Raw genomic sequence first — 25,451 nt, forward strand, 5'->3', positions numbered from 1 at the left:
CAGAGAGTCTTAGGCAGTGGTTCTCAACCTTCCTAATGCCGCGACCCTTTAATACAGTTACTCGTGTTGTGGTGACCCCCAACCCTAACATTTATCCATTTTACAGATGGAGAACACTGATGCAGAAAGTCTTAGGCGACCCCTGTGAAAGGGTCGTTCGACCCCCAAAGGGGTCGCGACCCACAGGTTGACTGCTGGTGTAGGGTTTTCAAGGCAAGAGCCGGTGGTTTGAAATTTTCTGTCTTGGCGTAGCAACCCTTCATTTCATTGGTGGTCTCCCATCCAAATGCTAACCAGGGACGACCCTGCTTAGCTTCTGAGATCTGGCTAGCCTGGGCCATCCATGTCAGGAAAGCAGGCAGAATACAATACAATACTTCAGGAGTGTGCTTTTATGAAGGGGAAAAGACTACAGTCTACTCAAGATTATCTTACTCATACTACATCGCCTTCAACTTGCATGATTCCATTTTCTCCACTGCGTATATGTCATATAAAGCCGTGGTGCGACCGCACTTGGAGTCCTGTGTTCAGTTCTGGTCGCCCCATCTCAAAAAGGATATTGAAGAGATAGAAAAAGTGCAGAGAAGGGCAACGAGGATGATTGAGGGGCTGGAGCACCTTCCTTACGAGGAGAGGCTGCAGCGTTTGGGACTCTTTAGTTTGGAGAGGAGACGTCTGAGGGGGGATAGGATTGAAGTCTATAAAATTATGCATGGGGTAGAAAATGTCGACAGAGATAAATTTTTCTCTCTTTCTCACAATACTAGAACCAGGGGGCATCCATTGAAAATGCTAGGGGGGAAGAATTAGGACTAATAAAAGGAAACACTTCTTCACACAACGCGTGATTGGTGTTTGGAATATGCTGCCCCAGGAGGTGGTGATGGCTAGCTTTAAAAGGGGCTTGGACAGATTGATGGAGGAGAAGTCGATTTATGGCTACCAATCTTGATCCTCTTTGATCTGAGATTGAAAATGCCTTAACAGACCAGGTGCTCGGGAGCAACAGCCGCAGAAGGCCATTGCTTTCACATCCTGCACGTGAGCTCCCAAAGGCACCTGGTGGGCCACTGCGAGTAGCAGAGAGCTGGACTAGATGGACTCTGGTCTGATCCAGCTGGCTTGTTCTTATGTTCTTATGTTCTTATGTTTATGCTGTAACATTAAACGGGGATTTCACAATTGGGACCCTGCAGTTCCTCTTCAAAGGAAGCTCAAAAATATGTTACTTAAGTCATACCAGATGGAGTCAGTAAGAATCCAGGTTACTTTGAGGTTTTGCGTTCCCGTTGGCATCCCTTCTTTGGCCTTGTACAGCACTGGATTCTGATCTTGCTTCACTGCCTATTTTGATTAATCCTGAAAATCCGCCCAATCCATGATCCCGTGTAAAACATAAGAAGATAAGAACGAGCCTGCGGGATCAGACCAGAGTCCATCTAGTCCAGCTCTCTGCTACTCGCAGTGGCCCACCAGGTGCCTTTGGGAGCTCACCTGCAGGAGGTGAAAGCAATGGCCTTCTGCTGCTGCTGCTCCTGAGCACCTGGTCTGCTAAGGCCTTTGCCATCTGAGATCAAGGAAAATCAAGATTGGTAGCCGGAGATCGACTTCTCCTCCATCAATCTGTCCAAGCCCCTTTTAAAGCTATCCAGGTGAGTGGCCATCACCCCCTCCTGTGGCAGCATATTCCAAACACCAATCACACGTTGCGTGAAGAAGTGTTTCCTTTGATTAGTCCTCATTCTTCCCCCCAGCATTTTCAATGGATGCCCCCTGGTTCTAGTATTGTGAGAAAGAGAGAGAAATGTCTCTCTGTCAACATTTTCTACCCCATGCATAACTTTATAGACTTCAATCATATCCCCTCTCAGAAAAAACAGAAGCCTACGCCATATCACGATTTAGCAACTGGTCGGTCCAAAATATTGTCTGCCTTATTCCCTCTGGGTCTGTGAGACTGACACAGCGATTACGTTCTATATCAGACCTCAGCTTCACATCTCTCCTGCCCTGGAAAGGAGTTTAAAAAATACTAAAGCCAGAGAAAGGCTCCGCTTGCAGGTCTAATCTGAAAGCTTGCTTGTGCAAGAGTTCAGCTGAAGGCTGTGCAAGAGCTCAGTTGCCCAGGTGCACCCTGGCAGCTCAAAATCAGTTAACATTTCATACGGATTGCTCCTCCCATTTATCCCTCCTCCCAGTCCCTCGTAAGTCTCCTACTTGGGATCCTTGACTAGCAGGCGCCGAATGAAGTCCTTGGCGAGCTCACTGGTGTTGCTGAAGTATTCCTCGTCAAAGTCGTAGTTGACGGCAGAGATGTTTGTCAAGGTCTCCTGCTTCGTTTCTCCCAGGAACGGGGAGGCCCCACTCAGGCTGTGGGTTGGAGAGAAAAGAAGACGGCGCCGTCATGGCCAGGCCCCCACCGCTCTCGTGCGAGTTGCTGCCAAACTCAGACGAGAACGAGAAACTTCTCAAAAGCTTTGCTGTCCACAGTGAGGTTACAGCCCTGGCTAGAGCACCGCAGTGGGCACTATTTTGGCATGTTGTATCCTCCTCTTTCCTCTTACTGTGGTCACAGGTCATGTGGAGAGGCAGGGCCCAAACATTTTTGTCACAAAGATGGCACAATAATCCAAATGGCAGAATAGTCAGCACGGGGCACAGAGCGGGGAGAAATTTCCCTCTGGACTTAGAGCTGGTGGCTCATGCGCCCTACCCAGATGCCACAAAACACCTGTTTCTTTGGGAGAATTGAGCAACGCAGGGGAATGAGGGACAGGCACACTGGGTTGCATCCTACCAGTCCAGTCAGTAACGGCAACACCTGTGCGGCACACTGGAGGAAGGCAGGACACAATCCTTGCTGCCTGCTTATTCGTTCCCCAACTCACTCTACCACCTTGGTGGCGAACCTTTGGCACTCCAGATGTTATGGACTACAATTCCCATCAGCCCCTTCCAGCAGGGCCAAGTGGCAGGGCTGATGGGAATTGTAGTTCATGAACATCTGGGGGGCCATAGTTTGAAGACCCATGTCCTAGAGCCGTGGTGGCGAACCTTTGGCACTCCAGATGTTATGGACTACAATTCCCATCAGCCCCTGCCAGCATGGCCAATTGGCCATGCTGGCAGGGGCTGGTGGGAATTGTAGTCCATAACATCTGGAGTGCCAAAGGTTCGCCACCACTGCTCTACCATGTCTCCATTTTTAAAGGGTAAAAATCACCAAATATCTGCCTTGAGCATTAAAGGTTGGTTTGATTTATTAAATTTGATACCCCGCCATAGCAGGCTCAGGGCATCTTCAAACATAGCATAAAATACATCAAATTAGTCATAAAATCCATTGATAACAATAATATTTAAACCATTAAAACGTTAAAATACTAGTTTAGCCAACAGAACTCTGACTTTTTTAGTCTACTCCTGAAACTCAGCCATCTTGACCTCAGTTTCTTGCTAACAAGCAAATAGATATTTTCCTGCAAAAAACCAAAACAGTAACATATTCTTCTGATCTGTACTACAGCTGTAGAGTGAGAAGTGATCTGGGGCTGTGGGGTTCAAACCGGGAGCCCGGCGAGAGCTTCGGTTCTTGACTTCTACTGGCCAGAGGATGAAACCAATGTCAGCGCTACGCGGTGGGCAACAAACACAATCCCTGCTGGACATTGGAAAAGATGGCAGGATAGATACATCAAGGCCACACTGATGCATTCAGGGGAGTGTTTTAAGCAGCTGCCATTTAAGCGGCTGTTCTGCTCATGTGCAGAATATCCTTTGGTCAGCAAGCAACCTCAGGTGGCAGGTCATGTGCCCCCATCTGCTACACCGGTCTGGGGTCAAATGCACGACCGTGCATCCAAAGTGCCTTCCAGGTAGCCTCTCTCTGCTCCCAAACCACGCCCAGTCGTTCTAGATCTGAGGTCCCCAACATTTTCGAGTCTGCAGGTACGTTTGGAATTCTGACACGGGCACAGTGGATGCAGCAACCGATTGGCTGCCATAAAATGGCTACCGCAGGAGGCAGAACTAGCCACAAAATAATTGGCTGGACTTTAGTAACACAGTTTTGATCCTTGTGCCAATGCAATATTTTAAAATCTGCACCGCCAATCAAATCTCCAGTAGTGAATCAGAAGCCTTGCCGGACATAAGCCCCAGCTGACCTCCCCATTTCCTAAAAACAGTCGGTCGACGCCAGAAAAGGTATTGGCACCATGCTGGCGGCCTCTGCTTCTGACATATCTCATCGCACAGGGGTCTGCAACCTGTGGCTCTCCAGATGTTCATGGACTACAAATCCCATCAGCCCCTGCCAGCATGGCCAATTGGCCACAGGTTGCAGACCCCTGTTGATAGCAGAAAACCCTTGCCTTTGCTACTGGCAGCAACACCATATCCAAGCTGGCTAGAAAAAATAACATTTAAACTTACACCGTGTGGCTTGGATCCTGTACAATTATTGGAACTGGATCATTGCAGAGCAACAGCCCTGGTCTATCAACGGCTCAATGATATTGAAATGCAAACAGATCTCCCCTTGTTACCGGTGTTATATAAACCATTAAAATCCTGGACAGGTATCTTGGCTGCCCCTTACCTATCCAACATAACATCTACGAAATGCCGCTGGGCCTTTTCTAGGGCCCGTTTTGACGCATTCCCATCAGCCAATCTAATGGGCAGACTTCAAAAAATCCCACGACATAGGAGACTATGTGTTTGTAACTCAGGGGAAGTGGACTCTGTATTACATATTCTATTGCACTGTGAACTCCATAAAGGGGAAAGGGAGGCTTTAATTCAGCCATTGTTCATTCAGTATAGAAATTTAACTATAGCTAATTCCGATTCAGTCCTTGTGAGAATTTTATTGGAAGACCGAGTTTCTTTTATATCTCAGCAGGTAGCTACATTTTGTACGCTGGCACTTAATAAGCGAAGAATCATGTTAGGACTAAGAGCCAGACCACATGATGGTGACCGTAATAATGGTACAAGCTGATGATATTTTTTTGTGTATAGACTTATACCATGGATTTCTGTACAAATTCGATTCTTTCTTTTTTCTTTTGTTTATTGTTCTTTCTTTTTCTTGCTCTTCTCTTCTCTTTTTGTGCTGGCCTAATGGCCGTAATAAAACTGACTGACTGACACCCTCCCACAGCGTTCACCTGCAGGGTCAGTAGTAACGGCTTTCTACCCAGGTGAGAGATTCCATTCTTGCCTGTTTTCGAGGTCCCTGAAGCCTGGCCGCTCTTAGGGACCTGACCTCACCTGCACAAAGGTGCTGGGTGGGGGAAAAGACTCAAGACAAACCCTTCCTTCCCAGCATACCAGCTCAGCAGCGCTGAACGCAAACGCGACATTAAGCAATTGGGTAATGCAAACACCACATTAAGCAATTAAGCAAGTAGACTCACAGGATGTATGTGATGACCCCGATGCTCCTACAAAATAAAAACATATATATATATATATAAGTTAGTCAGCCCCAGAAATGCACACGTGATAAGTAGAAGAAGCAAGCCTTTATTGGCATAGACAACAGTAGAACAATAATAAAAAACGGATTAAAAAGCATATACAAAACAGGAAATAAATGTTAGGTCGAAGGAAATCTACTGGCGTTTGGTAATTTCCAGGAGAAAGTCTGCCACTATCATACAGAGAGAAGGATCAGGGTTGTTCAACAAGTAGTGTAATCTAATTAAATCGGGGAGATGGGGTAAATGTAAAGGAGTAAGATTCACATACTTGGATCTGATTTCCTTGAATCTGAGACAGTGTAGTAATTGGTGGGCCAGAGATTCAACTGAGCCATCGTTACACGGGCACAATCTTTTAGCCTTTTCTTGCTTATTAAATCTGCCATGCAACAAGGCAGAAGGCATAACATTAAACCTGGCGAGCATTATGGCTCTCCTTTGAATGGGGTTTATTAAGCAGTACAGGTAGTGTGCCAAGTGGCCCCGTTCAAATGGGAGAGAAAAATACAGGGGGGGAACACGTTTTATTGGCTGCGGTGATTAGGGTAGAGACGTGATAAGTAGCCATCTTGTACGATGAAGAAAAAGAACGGTTGGTTTTTGTATCCCACTTTTCCCTCTACCTCTAAGGAGTCTCAAAGCAGCTGACCGTTGCCTTCCCTTCCCTTCCCCACAACAGACACCTTGTGAGGCAGGTGGGGCTGAGAGAGTTCGGAGAGAACTGCGATAGCCCAAGGTCACCTACCAGGCTTCACTGGAGGAGCAGGGAAACAAATCCAGTTCTCCAGATTAGAGTCCTCCTGCTCTTAACCACTACACCACACTGCCCCAAGAGACTGCTCTGACATGTTGTGGAGTACGTTAAATCGTGAGGGTTCTCCATCAGTTAAGATCTGAGGCTCAGGGGCCGGTTCAGTCCCCAGCATCTCCAGTTATAGGACCCCGGTCAGGGAAAGATTTATTTCTCAGAAAATGGAGAGGTGAAACCCTAAGTACTATTAAACAGGCAAAACAAAACACTCTCCAGTGGCCAACATAGTAAATCAAATGCAGATAAATACAATGTGATAGTGCAACAATGTGGTACAAACATGCAAACTCTCAAATACACAAAACAAGCCTCTACTACAAGCCTCTCTTGTCAAATAATTTTCCTCGCACAGCTGCAACGTTCAAGGACACGAGCTGTCTGTAGCCATCAGCTACATGAGCAGCAGTGGCGGAGTGGTTAAGAGTGGGTGTACTCTAATCTGGACAACCGGGTTTGATTCCCCGCTTTGCCACTTGAGCTGTGGAGGCTTATCTGGGGAACGAGATTAGCTTGTGCATTCCAACACATGCCAGCTGGGTGACCTTGGGCTAGTCACTGTCCTTTGGAGCTCTCTCAGTCCCACCCACCTCACAGGGTGTTTGTTGTGGGGAAGGGGAGGGAAAGGAGAGAAAAGGGGGAGGGTATAAATCCTAACTGCCTTCTGACCTAACTGCCTTCTGCCTTCTGACCTCCGACCTATCCCGAGAAACGATGGTGGTTGGGATCAGGGATACTCTGCTTCGTCTTTGGTGTTAATTAATGCCAGGTCCATTAATAATAAGACCATGGTGCTCCGGGACTTTCTCGGAGCCCAGCAGGTGGACCTGGCATGCATCACCGAAACCTGGGTGCGCGAGGGTGAGACCGTCGCCTTAGGCGAAGTCGCGCCCCCGGGTTTCGCGTGTCTTCACCGATCACGAACCCAGGGCCGGGGGGGCGGTGTAGCACTGTTCATCCGTGAATCTATTCCCTTCAGGGCAGCCCCCGTCCCAGAGGTCACCGGCATAGAGTGTGTCGGCCTGGAGTGGTTGGCCTCGGAGAGGTTGGCTGTTCTCCTGGTGTACCGGTCGCCTAGCGCACCGGGAGACAGCCTGCCGCGGCTGCTGGAGGTGGTGGCGGACTGGGCGTTGCGATTCCCCAGACTTATTGTCTTGGGGGACTTCAACGTCCATGCCGACGCTGCCTCATGTACGGCAGCCGCGGACCTAGTGTCATCCATGGCGACGCTGGGCCTCTCCCTGATAAATTCTGGCCCCACCCATGAGGCTGGGCACACGCTGGACTTGGTCTTTGGGTCGGGGATAAGTCTGGTCGTATCCTCTATTGATAGAGTGCCATGGTCCGACCATTTCGCCCTGAAGGTCCGGGTGGACTTGTCGCACCAACCCCGTCTAGGCGACGGGCTGATTTACGCCCGCCCACGGAGACTCATGGATCCACTTGGTTTCCTGAATGCTCTGCGGGACCCTGAACCCGCCGGCACACTCGATGAGCAGGTGGAGGATTGGAATTCCCGACTCTCCGATGCCATCGATGTTGTTGCCCCCCGGCGTCCTCTACGTCCCCGCTCTCGGCGCGCTCCGTGGTATACAGAGGAGCTGCGCCATATGAAGCGGGGGCTTAGACGTCTAGAGCGAGTGTGGAGGAAATCTCGTGACGAAGCTGCGCGAACATCCTATAGGACGCTTATGAAAGCCTATGAGATGGCGACGAAGGAGGCGAAGAGGACTTTCTTCTCCTCCTCCCTCGCATCTGCTAGCTCCCGCCCGGCACAATTATTTCGTATAATTCGGTCATTGACCTCCTTATCGGAGAGATCCTCAAACCCCCAATTGGATATCAGCTGTGAGGCATTTATGAGCTTTTTCGCAGACAAGATCGCGTCGCTCCGCCACGACCTCCCATCCACGTTAGCTACAATTAGCGAACTGGAGACTCCCTTGCCGTCTTCGGGTCCTTGTCTGACCCAGTTTTCCCTGCTCTCTGAAGCCGCTGTCGACAGAGCCTTAGCTGCTGTTAGACCTACTACCTGTCCTCTGGATCCGTGCCCGTCCTGGCTTGTGAAAACTTGCCGGGCGGAGCTACGACCCCATCTGTTGAGTATCATCAATGGTTCTCTTGAGCAAGGAACCTTCCCGGATGGGTTGAAGGAGGCAGTGGTCCACCCACTCTTAAAAAGACCATCGTTAGATCCAAGGGATCTGGCCAATTACCGCCCCGTTTCGAATCTTTCGTTTCTGGGGAAGGTAATTGAGAGAGTGGTGTTGGAGCAGCTTCAAGGCTTTCTGGATGACGCATCGGCTTTTGACCCCTTCCAGTCCGGCTTCCGTGCTGGGCATGGGACGGAGACTGTTCTCGTCGCCGTCACAGATACACTCCGTATTCAGCTTGACCAAGGCGGATCGGCGCTGCTGGTGTTGTTAGATCTCACCGCAGCGTTTGATGTGGTCGACCACGACCTTTTGGCCCACCGCCTGGCCGCCTCCGGAGTGCGGGGCACTGTCCTTCAGTGGATAACCTCGTTTCTCCGGGGCCGGAATCAGCAAGTGAGGTGCGGGGACCAGGCCTCCCGGAAGTGCCCGCTCCAATGCGGTGTACCCCAGGGGGCATTACTGTCCCCGCTGTTATTTAACATCTACATGCGACCTCTTGCTCAGCTGGTACGGAGTTTTGGGCTGATTTGCCATCAGTACGCTGATGACACACAGCTCATTCTGTTGATGGAGGGGGGAGCAGCCGCCGCCCCTGCGGCTCTACAGCACTGTTTGGAGGCGGTCGCTGGTTGGTTGCGACAGAGCAGGTTAAAACTGAATCCATCGAAGACGGAGATCCTCTGGCTCGGCCGTGAGGGGGGGGGAGGGACTTTCCAGCCGCCGGTGTGGGAGGGGGTCACATTGGCGCCGACCCCCTCCGTCCGCAGCCTGGGGGTCCACCTGGATTTGTCTCTCTCAATGGAGACCCAGGTGGCCCATACAACCCGGGCTGCTTTTTTCCACCTTCGTCAGGCCCGGCGACTGGCCCCCTTCCTCTCCAAAGCGGATCTAGCCTCTGTGATCCATGCAACGGTCATCTCCAGATTAGACTATTGTAACTCGCTCTACGCGGGCCTTCCCTTGCGTTTGACCCGGCGATTAAAACTGGTTCACCATGCAGCAGCACGTCTGCTTACAGGCAGCGGCTTTCGAGAACACATTCAGCCTGTGCTGCGGCAGCTGCATTGGCTTCCAGTAGAGTTCCGGATCATCTTCAAGGTGTTGGTGCTGACCTTTAAGGCCATTCGCGGCCTGGGGCCATCGTATCTTCGAGACCGCATCACCCCATACGTCCCTACGCGGCCTCTCCGATCGGCGGAGGCCAATCTACTGGTGGTCCCTGGCCCCTCGGCAATGCGGCTGGCCTCCACACGGGCCAGGACCTTTACAGCCCTGGCCCCGGCCTGGTGGAACGCTCTTCCACCAGCTGTCCGGGCCCTGCGGGACCTTGGGGAGTTCCGCAGGGCCTGTAAGACGGAGCTGTTCCGCCGGGCCTTTGGAGGAACCAGCCGCTAATAGTGCCCCTTCCTTGGCCCTTAACATCTGGGCCGCTAACCACCTAATGAGACTCGCCATGCCTCCCTTTACCGTGGGGAGGGAGGGACTTTATATTTTTGGAACGCTGGACGCCACCTACATCTTGAATTTAAATTCAAATCTGAACTTGAGTTTTATATTTAGTAATTATATTGGGAAATTTTATCGCTGCTTTTAAATGTTTATTTAATTATATTGTGTTTTAAATGTTGTACACCGCCCAGAGCCCTTCGGGGATGGGGCGGTATAAAAATCTAATAAATAAATAAATAAAATAAAATAACTCTTCCACTACTGTTTTGAATAAAGACATGATGTGCTGTGTGGAGTCTAGATCGAACTTTAAATAGTATTGTGCATCATCCAATTGTCTGTATACTTTTACAGACAGCTGGCTACAGACGGTGTCCTTGAACAGTGCAGATGGAAGGAAAGTTATTTGTGGACTTGGGCAAAGGCTTTTTGAAGCCAATGAAGGCTTTTTGAAGTTACTGGGGACTATAAGTGAAATGCTTCATTTTCAATGCAATGCTTTTTATGTGGACTATAGCCATTCACTGTTGAATAGGGGGATGACTCCCATTGTAAAGAGGCACTGCAGGAATGTGTTCTCAATAGTGCAATTTACTGTAATAGAAGAAGAAGAAGAAGAAGAAGAAGAAGAAGAAGAAGAAGAAGAAGAAGAAGAAGAAGAAGAAGAAGAAGAAGAAGAGGAGGAGGAGGAGGAGGAGGAGGAGGAGGAGGAGGAGGAGGAGGAGTTTGGATTTATATCCCCCCTTTCTCTCCTGCGGGAGACTCAAAGGGGCTGACAATCTCCTTGCCCTTCCCCCCTCACAACAAACACCCTGTGAGGTAGGTGGGGCTGAGAGAGCTCCAAGAAACTGTGACTAGCCCAATGTCACCCAGCTGGTGTGTGTGGGAGTGCCCAGGCTAATCCGAATTCCCCAGAGAAGCCTCCACAGCTCAGGCGGCAGAGCTGGGAATCAAACCCGGTTCCTCCAGATTAGATACACGAGCTCTTAACCTCCTACGCTACTGCTGCTCCTATAGGTGATGATGATGATGAATTCGATTTATGAGTCGCCCTCCCCCGAAGGGCTCAGCGTGACATACAACAAGAATAACATACAAAACTTAAAACCCTCATTGTGAATTATAATACACAGATCCAGTAAAATCACAGACAATATTAACAGAATACAGATGGCGAGAGCCCTCCCTTCCCCCCACCCTTGAGTCCACTGGAGGCCAGGGTGATGGAATCAGCCCGGCTGTCCAAAAGCCTGGCAGAACAGGTCCATTTTGCAGGCCCTGCGGAAACTTAATAAGTCCCGCAGGGCCCTGGTCTTCTTAGGGAGCCTGTTCCACCAGAGGGGAGCCAGGGCTGTAAAAACCCTGGCCCTAGTGGAGGCTAGCCAGACGTGTTTTGGGGCCAGGGACCTCCAATAGAAACTCCTCCGAAGACTGGAGGGCCCTAGCAGGGCAATAGGGGGAGATGCGGTCCCTCAAGTATGTAGGCCCAAGGCCATTTATGGCCTTAAAGGCCAAGACCAACACCTTGAACATGACCCAGAACTCAACACACCTCAATAGGAACTCAATTATCCATATATGTATATGTAACAGAGACTTGTTTTGTGTATTTGAGAGTTTGCATGTTTGTACCACATTGTTGCACTGTCTATCACAGTGATGGCGAACCTTTTGGAGACCGAGTGCCCAAATTGCAACCCAAACCCCACTTATTTATCGCAAAGTGCCAACACGGCAATTTAACTTGAATGCTGAGGTTTTAGTTTAGAAAAAAACGGTTGGCTCCCTCTTCCTCCGTCCCACCCACTCGAGCAGGGGCCAGCCTGCTCTAGCCTCCAGCAAGTCCCAAGCGCACCGCTCTGTGCCTCTCTAGCATCTCTGCTTCCTCTGCGCCCCCCCTCAGGCAGCAGCCAATCAGAGCACAGGCCCCAGGCCTGCCAGCCAAGTCCTCCTTGCTCACTGCGGTGTGTGCACGTCATGCTCAGTGGCCCAGGCCAGCCTAGATATGTGTGTGTGTGATTTTCCACCCCCACATGACAAACTCTGTGTGCACGTGCCCACAGAGAGGGCTCCGAGTGCCGCCTCTGGCACCCGTGCCATAGGTTCGCCATCACTGGTCTATCACATATTTATCTGATTTTAATTGTACAGAAGATTTACTTCTGCCTGAGGATTTTGAGAGTCCCCACCTGCCCAAGCTGTCAGATGATGAGCTAAATGGGCCAACGACAACCCGTGGGCTCAACGGAAGTCTGCTTCATACAATGGCTTGTGCTTATAATTTAATGCCACCCTCCGTTTTATAATACTGATTTCACTCACCACATGTCAGCTTCCAAACCCAGCGGTTCATAGTTCACTATTTCTGGAGCTTTGGACAGAAGTAGAAAACAACTTTTGTTAACAAAAGAAGTTTACCCAGAACAGGATCTCAGACTTTGTGTTTTTAATATTGTTTGCTAGTTTGCACCGCAAAAAAAAATGGGAGAGGGGAGCGAAGACCCAAGCCGAGATTTTTAAAAAATGTGTTTTTGCACTATTGGATGCTTTGCACCCCCTGAAAACGATCGTTTCAGAACTGCAAACTGCAATTCAACAATTTCAGGATCCCACCCCCCTCCCCCCATCCCATTAGCTGTTAAGGACAACATTTCAGAACACCCCCATTCCACACATACCTACAAATTCTGGGGTGCCAAAAATATTTTTGAACTCATTTCCTGCTTCAATCTTGTGAGCAATCCCAAAGTCGATCAGCTTGATCCGAGGACTGGGGACATTTTTGTCAAGCAACATGATATTTTCAGGCTAGCGGGAAAATGTAAACAGACATTCAATTTGCCGCCAACAATTTAGGCTCTGATTCCTATACAGGAAGATAAAAAGACAGCGGGGGCGGAGGGGGGGGCATACAATAATGCTTGAACAAGAGCAGCAGTGGCGCAGTGGTTAAGAGCAGGTGCACTCTAATCTGGAGGAACCGGGTTTGATTCCCAGCTCTGCCGCCTGAGCTGTGGAGGCTTATCTGGGGAACCAGTTTAGCCTGTGCACTCCCACACACGCCAGCTGGGTGACATTGGGCTAGTCACAGTTCTTCGGAGCTCTCTCAGCCCCACCCACCTCACAGGGTGTTTGTTGTGGGGAGGGGGGGGAAGGGCAAGGAGATTGTCAGCCCCTTTGAGTCTCCTGCAGGAGAGAAAGGGGGGATATAAATCCAAACTCCTATTCTTCTTCTTCTTCTTCCTTGGGGAAGAACAGCCTTGTTCAAAAGAAGCTTCTGCCAAGCCTTCCTTTAAACTTGGGGCACCGGGGGGGGGGGGGGCAGGGAGCCCAAAACGTAGATCAGTCAATAGATGAATGCAATGATTAACAGCCCAATCCAGTGGGAGGAGGGAAAGGGCAAATGCGCTGGGGGGGAGAGGGTTATTTACTCAGTTGGCCGGGGGCCAGGGGGCTCTGGAGCGCCCAACCCGGGAGTCACTGCTTATCTCCAGGCCCACTGGCACACACTATGTTTTACTGCCCAAATAGGGTACACTTAAGGCACAAACATCGAGTACTGTTCCCATTTAATAACGTGGATATGTCTGAGGACCAAAGGATAAAGTATTTTTGTAGATGGTTCTAATCAGGATCTTTCTGAATTAGTTGCCAAGTTGTTGTTTGATATAATCGGCAACTCTGTAAAGGGAAATTCGTATATTAAATGATGGTTACTTTGAGCTGTATTAATGCTTTTTTGGTTGCAAACTGTTTCGCTGTATGATGCCAATAAAGGCAATGTTGATGTTGATACTATTTATTTAACAACACTGAGAGCCCAGGGCAAGGAGACAGATGTGCGCCCTACTCCCAAATCCTACATCAGGGGTCTGCAACCTGTGGCTCTCCAGATGTTCGTGGACTACAATTCCCATCAGCCCCATGCTGGCAGGGGATGGTGGGAATTGTAGTCCATGAACATCTGGAGAGCTGCAGGTTGCAGACCCCTGTCCTACATGGACACAGCATAGCAATCTTTCTCACTGGATCACTGCCTATCCTAAAGTAGACCATGCAGGATTAATACATTGGGTGAAGGCTGGGAGACTGTTTCTAATTCTGTGAAATAGCCTCCTCAAGGTTACTCACTTTTAACCTCTTTGTAATCAGGTCTCCCTACGTCAGACGATCCTCCTCCACCTGTCTCCACTTTTGAAAACGAGGCAATCTGTGAAATACCCTCCCCAGGTTTACAAACTTTTAACCTCTTTTAATCTCTTTGTAAGAGGCTTCAATAGAAATCGTATCAGCCTCGAATTCCTCCTTTGGTATTCATGCTTGGCAGGTACGCTGCTTTCTGAGTATTTTCCGTTTTTTGTATTGTATCTTTGAGGATTCTGCTCCAGCGCACGTTGGATTCTTGGCTGCCTTAGGGGGCCACGGAGTAAGTAAACATGCATATGTTTCTAGTAAACTGATTTAGTAAACAATGTTGGGACTTTTTAGTTTAGAAAAAAAGGAGGGAAGGCATGACAGAGATTTATAAAATTACGCGTTGGTTGAGGAATGAGATGCGAAGAGGCATCCTCCCCGTCTCCTAGAATACTAGAACTGAAGGGCACCAAACAAACTGTGATGAGCAACAAGTAGAAGACAGACAAAAGGAAATAATTTGAGTAAACAAAATGTAGAATTCACTGTCAGCGAAGGAACATCTCAAAAAGGACATTGAAGAGATAGAAAAAGTGCAGAGAAGGGCAACGAGGATGATTGAGGGACTAGAGCACCTTCCGTATGAAGGAGAGGCTGCAGCGTTTGGGACTCTTTAGTTTGGAGAGGAGATGTCTGAGGGGGGATATGATTGAAGTCTACAAAATTATGCATGGAATAGAAAATGTTGACAGAGAGAAATTGTTCTCTCTTTCTCACAATACTAGAACCAGGGGGCATTCATTGAAAATGCTGGGGGGAAGAATTAGGACTAATAAAAGGAAACACTTCTTCACGCAACGTGAAGTGATTGGTGTTTGGAATATGCTGCCACAGGAGGTGGTGATGGCCACTAACCTGGATAGCTTTAAAAGGGGCTTGGACAGATTTATGGAGAAGTCGATCTATGGCTACCAATCTTGATCCTCTTTGATCTGAGATTGCAAATGCCTTAACAGTCCAGGTGCTCGGGAGCAACAGCCGCAGAAGGCCATTGCGTTCACATCCTACATGTGAGTTCCCAAAGGCACCTGGTGGGCCACTGCGAGTAGCAGAGAGCTGGACTAGATGGACTCTGGTCTGATCCAGCTGGCTTGTTCTTATGTTATGTTCTTAATGATGGAAACAAGCATGGATTCTATCAGTGGTTACTAGCCACAGTGACTGAAGGGAGCCTCCATGTACAGAGGAAGTAAACCTTGAAGCCCAATGCTAGTAATCAAAAGAGCTCTTCAGCCTGTCTTCTGTGTAACTGGTTGGCCACTGGGTGAAACAGAATGCTGCAGTACAGGGGTCTGCTACCTGTGGTTCTCCAGATGTTCATGAACTACAATGGGAACATCTGGAGAGCCACAGGTTGCAGACCCCTGCTGCAGTAGATGGCCTTCTGGTCTGAGTTTTTATGTCCCAAGCAAAAGTGTGATGGCCTCGGGCAGACCCAGCTACAGGGTGCCTTTGGGATCTTACCTTGAGGTCAAAGTGGGCGATGCGTTTGGAATGCAGGTAATAAACCCCGTCCAAGATCTGCTTGAGGAACTGAGTAGCCTCTTCCTCCGTCAGCGACTCCTTCTCAGCCAGGAAGTCAAAGAGTTCCCCTCCCGAGACCAGCTCCAGGATGAGGACCACGTCTGTCTTGTTCTCAAAGATATCGTGGAGAGTGATGATATTTGTATGCTGGATCTCCCGCAGGATGTTTACCTCCCGCTCAATCTCTTCGCGGCTGACCCCTCGGCGGCTGGAGGACAGGCGCCGCTTCTTGATGAACTTGGCGGCGTATTCCAGCCCGCTCTTCTTCTCCCGGCATTTCCGCACAATTGCAAACTGGCCGCTGGGGAGAAGGAAGAGAGGCAGAGTCTGAAGAAAACCTCATTCCATTTCACTCAGCTCGCTGCGGCAGGCACACCCGTATACGTTCATGAGAATTATCAACTCGATTTGTGAGTTTATTTTCTCAAAGAGGAGACAGATTCTCAAGGAAGCCAAAGGCCGTGTTTTGTGAGGAACAGAATCTCACGTGTCTGAGGACAGAGCCACAGAATATTCAAATATGTGCCCATTACAAACAGAAGAATAAGAAGAGTTTGGATTTATAACCCACCTTTCTCTCCTGTAAGGAGTCTCAAAGCAGTTTACAAGCTCCTTTCCCTTCCTCTCCCCACAACAGACACTTTGTGAGGCAGGTGGGACTGAGAGAGTTCAGAGAGAACTGTGACTAAGCCAAGGTCACCCAGCAGACATCATGTGTAGGAGCAAGGAAACAAACCCAGTCCTCCACCTGCTCTTAACCACTCACTATGCTGTCTTAGGTCACCACAGCTGTGGGTACAAGCTGATAGTCTATCCCACCCCTTAACAGTGGCGTATCTAGGCAAACCGGAGCCCTGGGCAAAACCTGAGTTTGATGCCCCCCCAACAACAACAACAACCCTTATTAGGCATTGAAAGAATAAAAGAAAGAAAGAAAACAAGCATTGGCAGGAAGGGGGTGGATTTAAAAGAAGAATCTGGGGAAATTTAGGGTGTGCCGGCTGTCAGGGGTGCAATTATTAAGATAGCAGCACCAACATTTCAGAGTATCTTCATGAGCCCCTACTGATGATACCACCCAGGTGTGGTGAAGTTTGGTTCAGGGGTCCAAAGTTATGGACCTTCAACGGTGTAGCCCCATCTCCTATTAGCTCCCATTGGAAACAATGGGAGATGGGGACACACATAACTTTGGACTCTCTAAACCAAACCTCAACAAACGTGGGTGATGTCATTAGGAGAGTCTCCTGAAAAATCCCTGAAATTGTGGTGCTGCTAGCCTAAAAACTGCGCCCACTGCAGGCCAAAAACAGAAAAAACACTGAAAATTCAAAAAAAATCCCACCTGCATTTTTGGCGCCCCCCACAAGGTGGCACCCTGGGCAACTGCTCACTTTGCCCAATGGGAGGAATGCCTCTGCCCCTTAACTACACTAACACAGATGTTTACAAGCAATCCATCCTTGATCTATTACAGACTTGATACAGAGGCCTTAATCAACTCACTCTGGAGCCCCTCCCGTGCAAAAGGGTGATGTTACGAGAAAATATACAATGCATGCTGTGGGCATGTATTGAGAAAAGCTTCAAGTATGCTCTCTCACTGAAACCCTTACGACAACTTCACGGGGCAATGCGATTTCCATACGGCCACTGTGACGCCAGAAAAGACGACTGCTCAGAAGTTCAGGGACAAAAAGGAATGGGTGCTCCCAACCAACTCTCCAGGCAACACACAATCCTCCAGCAGCAGTGGCGTAGGAGGTTAAGAGCTCGTGTATCTAATCTGGAGGAACCGGGTTTGATTCCCCACTCTGCCGCCTGAGCTGTGGAGGCTTCTCTGGGGAATTCAGATTAGCCTGTGCACTCCCACACGCGCCAGCTGGGTGACCTTGGGCTAGTCACAGCTTCTCGGAGCTCTCTCAGCCCCACCCACCTCCCAGGGGGTTTGTTGTGAGGGGGGGAAGAGCAAGGAGATTGTCAGCCCCTTTGAGTCTCCTGCAGGAGAGAAAGGGGGGATATAAATCCAACTCTCCTTCCTTCCTTCCTTCCTTCCTTCCTTCCTTCCTTCCTTCCTTCCTTCCTTCCTTCCTTCCTTCCTTCCTTCCAGTGGCGTAGGAGGTTAAGAGCTCATGTATCTAATCTGGAGGAACCGGGTTTGATTCCCAGCTCTGCCGCCTGAGCTGTGGAGGCTCATCTGGGGAATTCAGATTAGCCTGTGCACTCCCACACACGCCAGCTGGGTGACCTTGGGCTAGTCACAGCTTCTCGGAGCTCTCTCAGCCCCACCCACCTCACAGGGTGTTTGTTGTGAGGGGGGAAGGGCAAGGAGATTGTCAGCCCCTTTGAGTCTCCCGCAGGAGAGAAAGGGGGGATCTAAATCCAAACTCTTCTGCTTCTTCTTCCCCTGGGGTTGAGCTGGGAGAAATCAGCTTCTTTTGGGCCTCCTCGGGAGTCTTCCCAAAATACTTCCTGATACTGCTTTCAAAGCCGCAAGGATTTTTCCTGGTTCGCTATTTACATTTTCCAACGATGACATCATGCCACTGAGCCACCGGCCTCCTATATAAGGTTGCAAGAGGCCAATGGGAGAGACGCGAAGGCAGACGGGCAGGTTTTAGTTCTGTTGCCTGTCAGCAAAACCAGCCAAGAGATAATCCCTGAAATGAGCGTCTCCGTCTGAGTCACGTGTGGGTCTCACCCAGCCCTGCACACACAAAGCTTTGCAATTTGTTTCCAAGAGAAAAGGGGGGAAAGCAGACACAGAGGTCTTGTCATTCGTCTTTTTCGAGCTCCAAACACTTTGTGACTCGCCCCCACAACTCTTTGTGACTCGCACCCGCGACCCGTGGAGTCAGTGGGGCTGACTGCCGAGCAAACATGTCTTTCTGAGTCCCTCTGAGCCACAAGATGCACAAACAGCTGCTGGCTCTGATGGGGACTGAAGGCCAGATTCATGGATTGTGTCAACAGGCAGCTGTCCACCATAACAGAGCCCCCATGGCCAAAGGCAGTCTACCTCTGAGTACCGCTGCCTATTAGAAGGGAAGAAAAGCGCTATTGCTTTTATTGATTTACTTCATTTATACCTTGCCTTTCTTCCCAGTGGAGACCCTCAACACAAGCCTTTATTGACATAATAAAACAGGACAAATTTTTAAAACAAAACAAGGTTAAGAAATGCAGTCAAAACTACCAATTTCCAGTATAAAATTTGCAACAGTTTCACAAAAGAGCACATCAGAGCTGTTCAGGAGATTGGGGATCTTATAACACTCGTGCCGCTGAGAACATTGCAAGAAAATGGAATTCATGTATTTCATGCGTATCTGATTGTATTTAGGGCATAGAAACAGAGAATGGTCAAGTGTTTCAACCGTAGTCCTATCACATGAACAAACTCTTTTAGAACATTCCATATTCGACTCTCTGAACATGCTAACCAGTACTGAGACATTTGCTCTCATCAAAGAGCGGCTACTAGCAATGGATTATCAACAACTGCAGAGCTTGGCCAACAAATCCTGCTCGCCAATGAACGTGGCAATTCCTTTTGTGCAGGGAAACCCAGCCTACTATATCGCAGCGCTTACCAACCCTATATATAGGAGAGCCTACACGCTGGCTAGGTTTAATATTATGCCATCCCCGCTCCATAGAGGAAGACTCAAGGGTCTACCAAACGATAAGAGGCTTTGCCCCTGCAGTCCAGGGCAGTTGGATTCCATTGCGCACATCCTCCTCCACTGCCCACTTTACCAGAAACCAAGATCCAGCTTATTAGTACAAATCATTGACTCTATGAAACCCCTGACAGAGCTTGATAAAGTAAATATGCTCTTAAACTGTAATGACCTTGACTGTTGTCTCGCAGTGGCAAAGTTTCTGGCTGAGGTTTGCGAGCCGAACTTATGATCCAGTGTGAAGTTTTATCTAGTAATTTTAACTGTATTTATATTGTATGTTCTGTATGTCAATAAAGGCTTATTGAAATTAACTGCATTAAAAAACGTTCCATATTCTTAAATCTTCCCTCCAGCAGAGCTGATGGCAGCACATTACATCTTGCAGTAGCCAAGGCTCTCTTCTGGGTGGGATTCATCAGCAGACGAAGATATGCTGCCATAATTCCTCGCTCGCATGGGATCCCAGTGGAGACCCAACGTGGCTTACCATCATTTTCTTGCAAAGACTGAACGACTATTTGTCAGTCGCGCTTTAGGACATCCTGCCCGGTGCGCAGAGTTAGACTGGCCTTCCACATTTTTAGTTCTGATTCCTTTCCTCCATTTTATCCTCAGAATAAACCTGTGACGTAACTTAGGCTGTTTGCGTGATTGACACATGGTCACCCAGTGACCCACCCCATGGTGAGGATTCGAACCTGGAATCTCCCAGATCTCAGTCTGACACTCTAACCCAGAGTCGTATCTGGGCAAACTGGAGCTGGGGGACAAAACCTGAGTTTGGTGCCCCCCCCTCCTGTATGGGCGGCCACCCTCCCCCGCCACGACCAAACAATCATTTTTTGCACCAGCTCACAAAACACCTCCCACCCCCAGCAAAACATACATGGCTCTCTCCCCACCAACTCTCTTTCCTAATTTTGTCCTCACACCAACCCTATGAGGTAGGTTGTTAGCCTGAGAAACAGCTCCAAGCCAGTGCAAGTGGGTATTAAGCATGTAAATCTCTCACAAATCACCCCCAGCACAACATTTACCACACAAATGTCAGCATAATCTCTCACAAAACACCTCCAGTGGAATCCACCCCCAAATAGCATCACTTTCAATGGTGTGTAGAGAGCCCAAATTCGCCTTTTAAATCCACCTTAAAGGGAGAATCTGGTGTCCCCAGTTAAAACAACATTGAAAATGATGCTGTTTTGGGGTGGATTCTCCCCCACCCTGAAACAGCATTACTTTCAATGTTTAAACTGGAACCTCACATTTAAGTCCATGCCAAAGACAGTAGATTTAAAAGGAGAATCTGGGGAAATTTGGAGGGTGCCTGCTGTCAGGGGTGCAATTGTTAAGCTAGCAGCACCAAAATTTCAGAGTATCTTTAGGAGATTCTCCTGATGATACCACTCAGGTTTGGTTCAGGGAGTCCAAAGTTATGGACCCTCAAAGCTGTAGCCCCCATCTCCTATTAGTTCCCATTGGAAAGAATAGGGGATTGGGACACACCTTTTGGGAGCCCATAACTTTGGACCCCCTGAACCAAACCTCACCTAACTTGGGTAGTATCATCAGGAGGGCCTCCTGAAAAATCCCTGAAATTTTGGTGCTGCTAGCCCAGGGGTAGGGAGCCTGCGGCTCTCCAGATGTTCAGGAACTACAATTCCCATCAGCCCCTACCAGCATGGCCAATTGGCCATGCTGGTAGGGGCTGATGGGAATTGTAGTTCCTGAACATCTGGAGAGCCGCAGGTTCTACCCCTGTGCTAGCCTAAAATCTGCACCCCCTGCAGGCTTCAAACTGAAAAAACACTAAAAAATACAAAAAACACATGAACAAACCTGAATTTTTTGCGCCCTCCACTGGGGGGCGCCTGGGGACATGGGGGTACCGTAGGCAAATACACCACTGCTCTAGCCACAGTACTACGTTGGCTCCCTACTACTTGTGGGCCTTCTAAGGGCATCTGACTGACCATTAGTGCAAACAGGATACTGGGTTATGATGGTCTTTGGCCTCAATCCAACAGGACTCCTCTTAGGAAGACGTTGACCCACAGATATTTGCCATGATCACTCACCACAACTACCGCTTTGATAGGCAGTGTGATGTAGTGGTTAAGAGCAGTGGGCTCTAATCTGGAGAACAGGGTTTGATTCCCCACTCCTCCACACGAGCGGTGGACTGTTATCTGGTGAACTGGATTAGTTTCACCGCTCCTACACATGAAGCCTGCTGGGGTGACCTTGGGCCAGTCACAGTTCCCTCCAAACTCTCTCAGCCCCGCCTACCTCACATGATGTCTGTTGTGGGAAGAGGAAGGGGAAGGAGATTGTAAGCTGCTTTGAACCTCCTTACAGGAGAGAAACGTGGGATATAATTCCAAAGACCCAACTTCTTCATCTCTCTGAATCCTAGAGACTGTTTATGACAGTGGTTCTCAACCTTCCTAATGCTGCGACCCTTTAATTCAGTTCCTCATGTTGTGGTGACCCCCAACCCTAACATTTGTCTATTTTACAGAGGGAGAGCACTGATGCAGAGAGTCTTAGGCGACTCCTGTGAAAGGGTCGTTCGACCCACAGGTTGAGAACTGCTGGTTTATAAGGAACTTATAGAGGACAGATGCAGAGCTATACAGAGCTTCAAATATGATGAAGCAGGGCTCCTTGGATGTCCTCTGGAGAAAAAGAAGAGTTTGGATTTATACTCCACCTTTCTCTCCTGTAAGGAGACTCAAGGTAGACTACAAGCTCCTTTCCCTTCCTCTCCCCACAACAGACTCCTTGTGAGGGAGGTGGGGCTGAGAGAGTTCAGAGAGAACTGGGACTACCCCAAGGTCACCCAGCAAGAATGTAGGAGTGCACAAACAAATCCAGTTCACCAGATAAGTCTCTGCCACTCAGGTGGAGGAGTGGGGAATTAAACCTGGTTCTCCAGATTGGAATCCACCTGCTCTTAACCACTACACCACGCTGGAGGAAGGCAGGGTACCAAGAAGTACGTTAAACACAAGGGTTTAACATCCCCCCCCCCCCAATACAGTATACAGTAATGTAATACAACCTTGGGTACAACCTAGGACAGTGGTGGCGAACCTACTGAGGTTTTAGTTTAGAAAAAATGGTTGGCTCCAACCAGCGCGCATTACTCGGGAGTAAGCTTGGTGGTAGTCAGTGGCTTTGCTTTGAAGCAACCGTGCAACTCTTCCAATGGGAGAATCATGACCCTAGGAGGGTTTACTCAGAAGCAAGCCCCGTTGCCAGCAACCGAGCTTACTCCCAGGTAAAGGATCAAGCTTTAGTTCTTTGCATGAAAATCAGTGGGGTTTAACAGAGCTTAACAGGGTTACCCACACTGCTTCCCCAAAACTAGGTCTTAGGTTTAATGCTAATAATCGAGCCCAGCGGCCCAGGCCAGCCTAGATGTGGGGGGGGGGGGCACTCTGTTTGCACGTGCCCAGAGAGAGGGCTCTGAGTCCCACCTGTGGCACTCGTGCCATAGGTTCACCACCACTGGCCTAGAAGCCGTGATGGCGTTCTGGCACGGGTTTGGGGTGGCACTCAAAGCCCTCTTCTGTTGGCACTCTGAAACAAAGTTTGGCTCGGGGAGATGCTGGAAGCTGGCCTGGGCCATTGGGCTCAATTATTAGCATTAAACCTAAGACCTAGTTTTGGGGAAGCAGTGTGGGTAACCCTGTTAAGCGCTGGTAAACCCCACTGATTTTCATGCGAAGAAATAAAGCACGATCCTTTACCTGGGAGTAAGCTCGGTTGCTGGCAACAAGGCTTGCTTCTGAGTAAACCCTCCTAGGGTCATGATTCTCCCATTGGAAGAGTTGCACGGTTGCTTCAAAGCAAAGCCACCGACTACCACCAAGCTTACTCCTGAGTAACGCATGCCGAGGAGCCAACCATTTTTTTCTAAGCCAAAACCTCCCAGTATTCAGGTTAAATTGCCGTGTTGGCCCTTTGCGATAAATAAGTGGGTTTTGCGCTGCAGTTTGGGCACTCGGTCTCGAAAAGGTTCGCCATCACTGGCCTAAACTATCTCAGAGAGTTGTTGCAGTTAAACCAAAGGAAGAGAAAGCTCTGAGCTCCAGAGAAGAACGGGCGAATAAAGATTTCACTAAAGGGTGTATTCCGAAGGAGCCCACGGAGGGGCCCAGGTGGCTCACCTTCCCAGCTCTTCCTCCATCTCGTAGTGGTCTTCCACATTTTCCTGGCGGAAGGTGGACATGGCAACCCAGTGAGAAAGTGACGCGATTTGTCCCTGAGCTTCCTCGAGCCCTCGAGCCGTGCTAGAGAACAGATAGGGAACGGTTCACAAATCCCCTGATCGAGGAATTGCTTATGGCGTTTCCTCTCTCCCCATCCCCCAGATTTTTAACAATTCTGCTGGGAATCTTCCTATTCTCTTCCCTGAACTCTCCATGACCTTCTTTACCTGCAAAGAACTAGGAAACCCCAGATCTCTGCAGCGCCCCACATTTGCATTTCGTCGCCCCAAACCTTTCCATTCCACCACCAGACATCCCTTTCCCCTCTCCTTCCACGACCTCCCCACATTCCTGTCCACTGTGGGGGCAGCCCCCACCATCTCTGCCCTTCTTATCCCCAGAGCTCCAACCAAACCCCATATTTCTTGCCTCCTGTCCCCCCTATGTAGTACAGCCTTGGAAACAGCTTCCCATTTCACCCCAGGGGCCTGGACCCTCTGAGCCGCCCCAAACCCACCCACGAGTTTAATCTGATATCAAGCCTCCCCTTAACTCTGCACTCCAAAGACTCCGACTGCCAAAGGACACAGGGCTGGGGCTGCATCCCAAGCTGCTCCCCCCGTAACCCTAAAAGACCCCTTTCAGCCCCCAAATCTCCACCGGCCCAGTTCCCTTCCACACCCCAAGTCTCACACCACAGCCCCTCCTCCCTTCCAGCCCCATCCTTACCAACCCCCCCCCCAATCATGTCTAAGGAGGAAAAACTCAAGCCAGCACCCGCAAGCAACCTGCTTTGAGCCCCACAGAGAGCTTCTTCCGCCCTTTCTGAGAGCCCCTACCTGCCCCAAGTCCTAGAAGCCCCATCCCCAGCTGGGCAGAACACCTACCCCACACATTCCCAGGACCCCAATCCTCCCAGCCTCTTCTTCCCCAATTTGGCCCCAAACAAGGGTAACCCCACCCAGTCCCCATTGCCCCCGGCCCCAGCTGCCTTAACCCCACACACTTCCCCTTGCTCCCAGCCCCATACACCCCCTGCTGCCCTCCAGCCCCCCGGCCCCATACCCTGTCCATTGCCCTCCAACCTCGCGGACCCAGCCCCTTCCTCAAATTCCAGCAGCACCCCCACCTCCCCACAGAGACACTTCCAGCCCCCTCCCCTAACAGCGCCAAGTCTCCCCCCCACCTCCTCCTCCTCCTCCCCCCAGCCCTAGACCACCTTAGGGGTCGGGAGCGCGCCAGAGAGGGCGAGGGCGCGCGCGACCGGAGGGAGCCGAGCAGAGCCCCGCAGCCGCCCGCCGCATTCCAGCACTCGCCTCCCGCTCTCCCCATTGGCTGAAGCGCGGAGATGACGTCACAATGCTCGAGGCGAGGCCTTCTCCTCCGCCCGGCCTCCGCCGGAGCATGACGTCACCGCTTCGAGGCGAGGCTTTTTCATCAATGGGAAAGGATTTTGTGAATGCCGCGCCCCGCCCCCGCCCCCCCCCCCCCACGCGACGGCAGCCCGGCAGGAGTGACCGCCCCCTCCCCCCCCGACTTAGCCTTCCAGGACTGCGCAAACCCCAAAGATGGGGAGGAAAGGAACACCCCTTGCGAGGGTGAGGTGGGGGCTGCGTGAGGCTGGGAGGTCTGGCTGGCTTGCTGTATTAATTAACTTTTTTATTAATTAACTAACAATGAAGCCTCTCGTAGGAAAAAGTACAAAGGGCTCCAGAAGACATCTGCCTACTGGTCATCTCTGCCATTGTTAATGACACGAAACAGTAAATAAAGCCGATACATCCATTGAAATCCAGCATGTAGACCAGTGTTTCCCAACCTTTTCGACATCATGGTACCCTTGACCTCACTCTTAATATCTCATGGTACCCCTGCCATCCCCCCCCAACTTCCCCTCCCAGTACCCCTGATTGCCACCCCCCCCT

The 25,451-nt window shown here is 49.8% G+C and overlaps 1 protein-coding gene across 2 annotated transcripts; it reads right to left on the reverse strand.

The window, feature by feature from the left end:
• Positions 1-1,836: 1,836 nt before the first annotated feature.
• On the reverse strand, positions 1,837-24,861 carry DAPK3 (death associated protein kinase 3). 2 transcript variants are annotated; one of them, XM_048496620.1, is made up of 7 exons: positions 24,746-24,861; positions 23,485-23,607; positions 15,564-15,924; positions 12,584-12,713; positions 12,228-12,276; positions 5,427-5,453; positions 1,837-2,373 (listed from the first exon to the last, which is right to left on the reverse strand). In XM_048496620.1, exons 1-7 carry the CDS (start codon positions 24,856-24,858, stop codon positions 2,217-2,219), a joined length of 960 nt encoding a protein of 319 aa, XP_048352577.1. In that variant the 5' UTR covers positions 24,859-24,861; the 3' UTR covers positions 1,837-2,216. The 2 variants fall into 2 exon arrangements, with proteins under 2 accessions (XP_048352577.1, XP_048352578.1); XM_048496621.1 differs by lacking the exon at positions 24,746-24,861 and adding an exon at positions 24,592-24,639.
• Between the last annotated feature and the right edge of the window lie 590 nt (positions 24,862-25,451).

The sequence above is a fragment of the Sphaerodactylus townsendi genome, linkage group LG05 (genome assembly GCF_021028975.2).
Source record: "Sphaerodactylus townsendi isolate TG3544 linkage group LG05, MPM_Stown_v2.3, whole genome shotgun sequence".
Classification (NCBI taxonomy): Eukaryota; Metazoa; Chordata; class Lepidosauria; order Squamata; family Sphaerodactylidae; genus Sphaerodactylus; species Sphaerodactylus townsendi.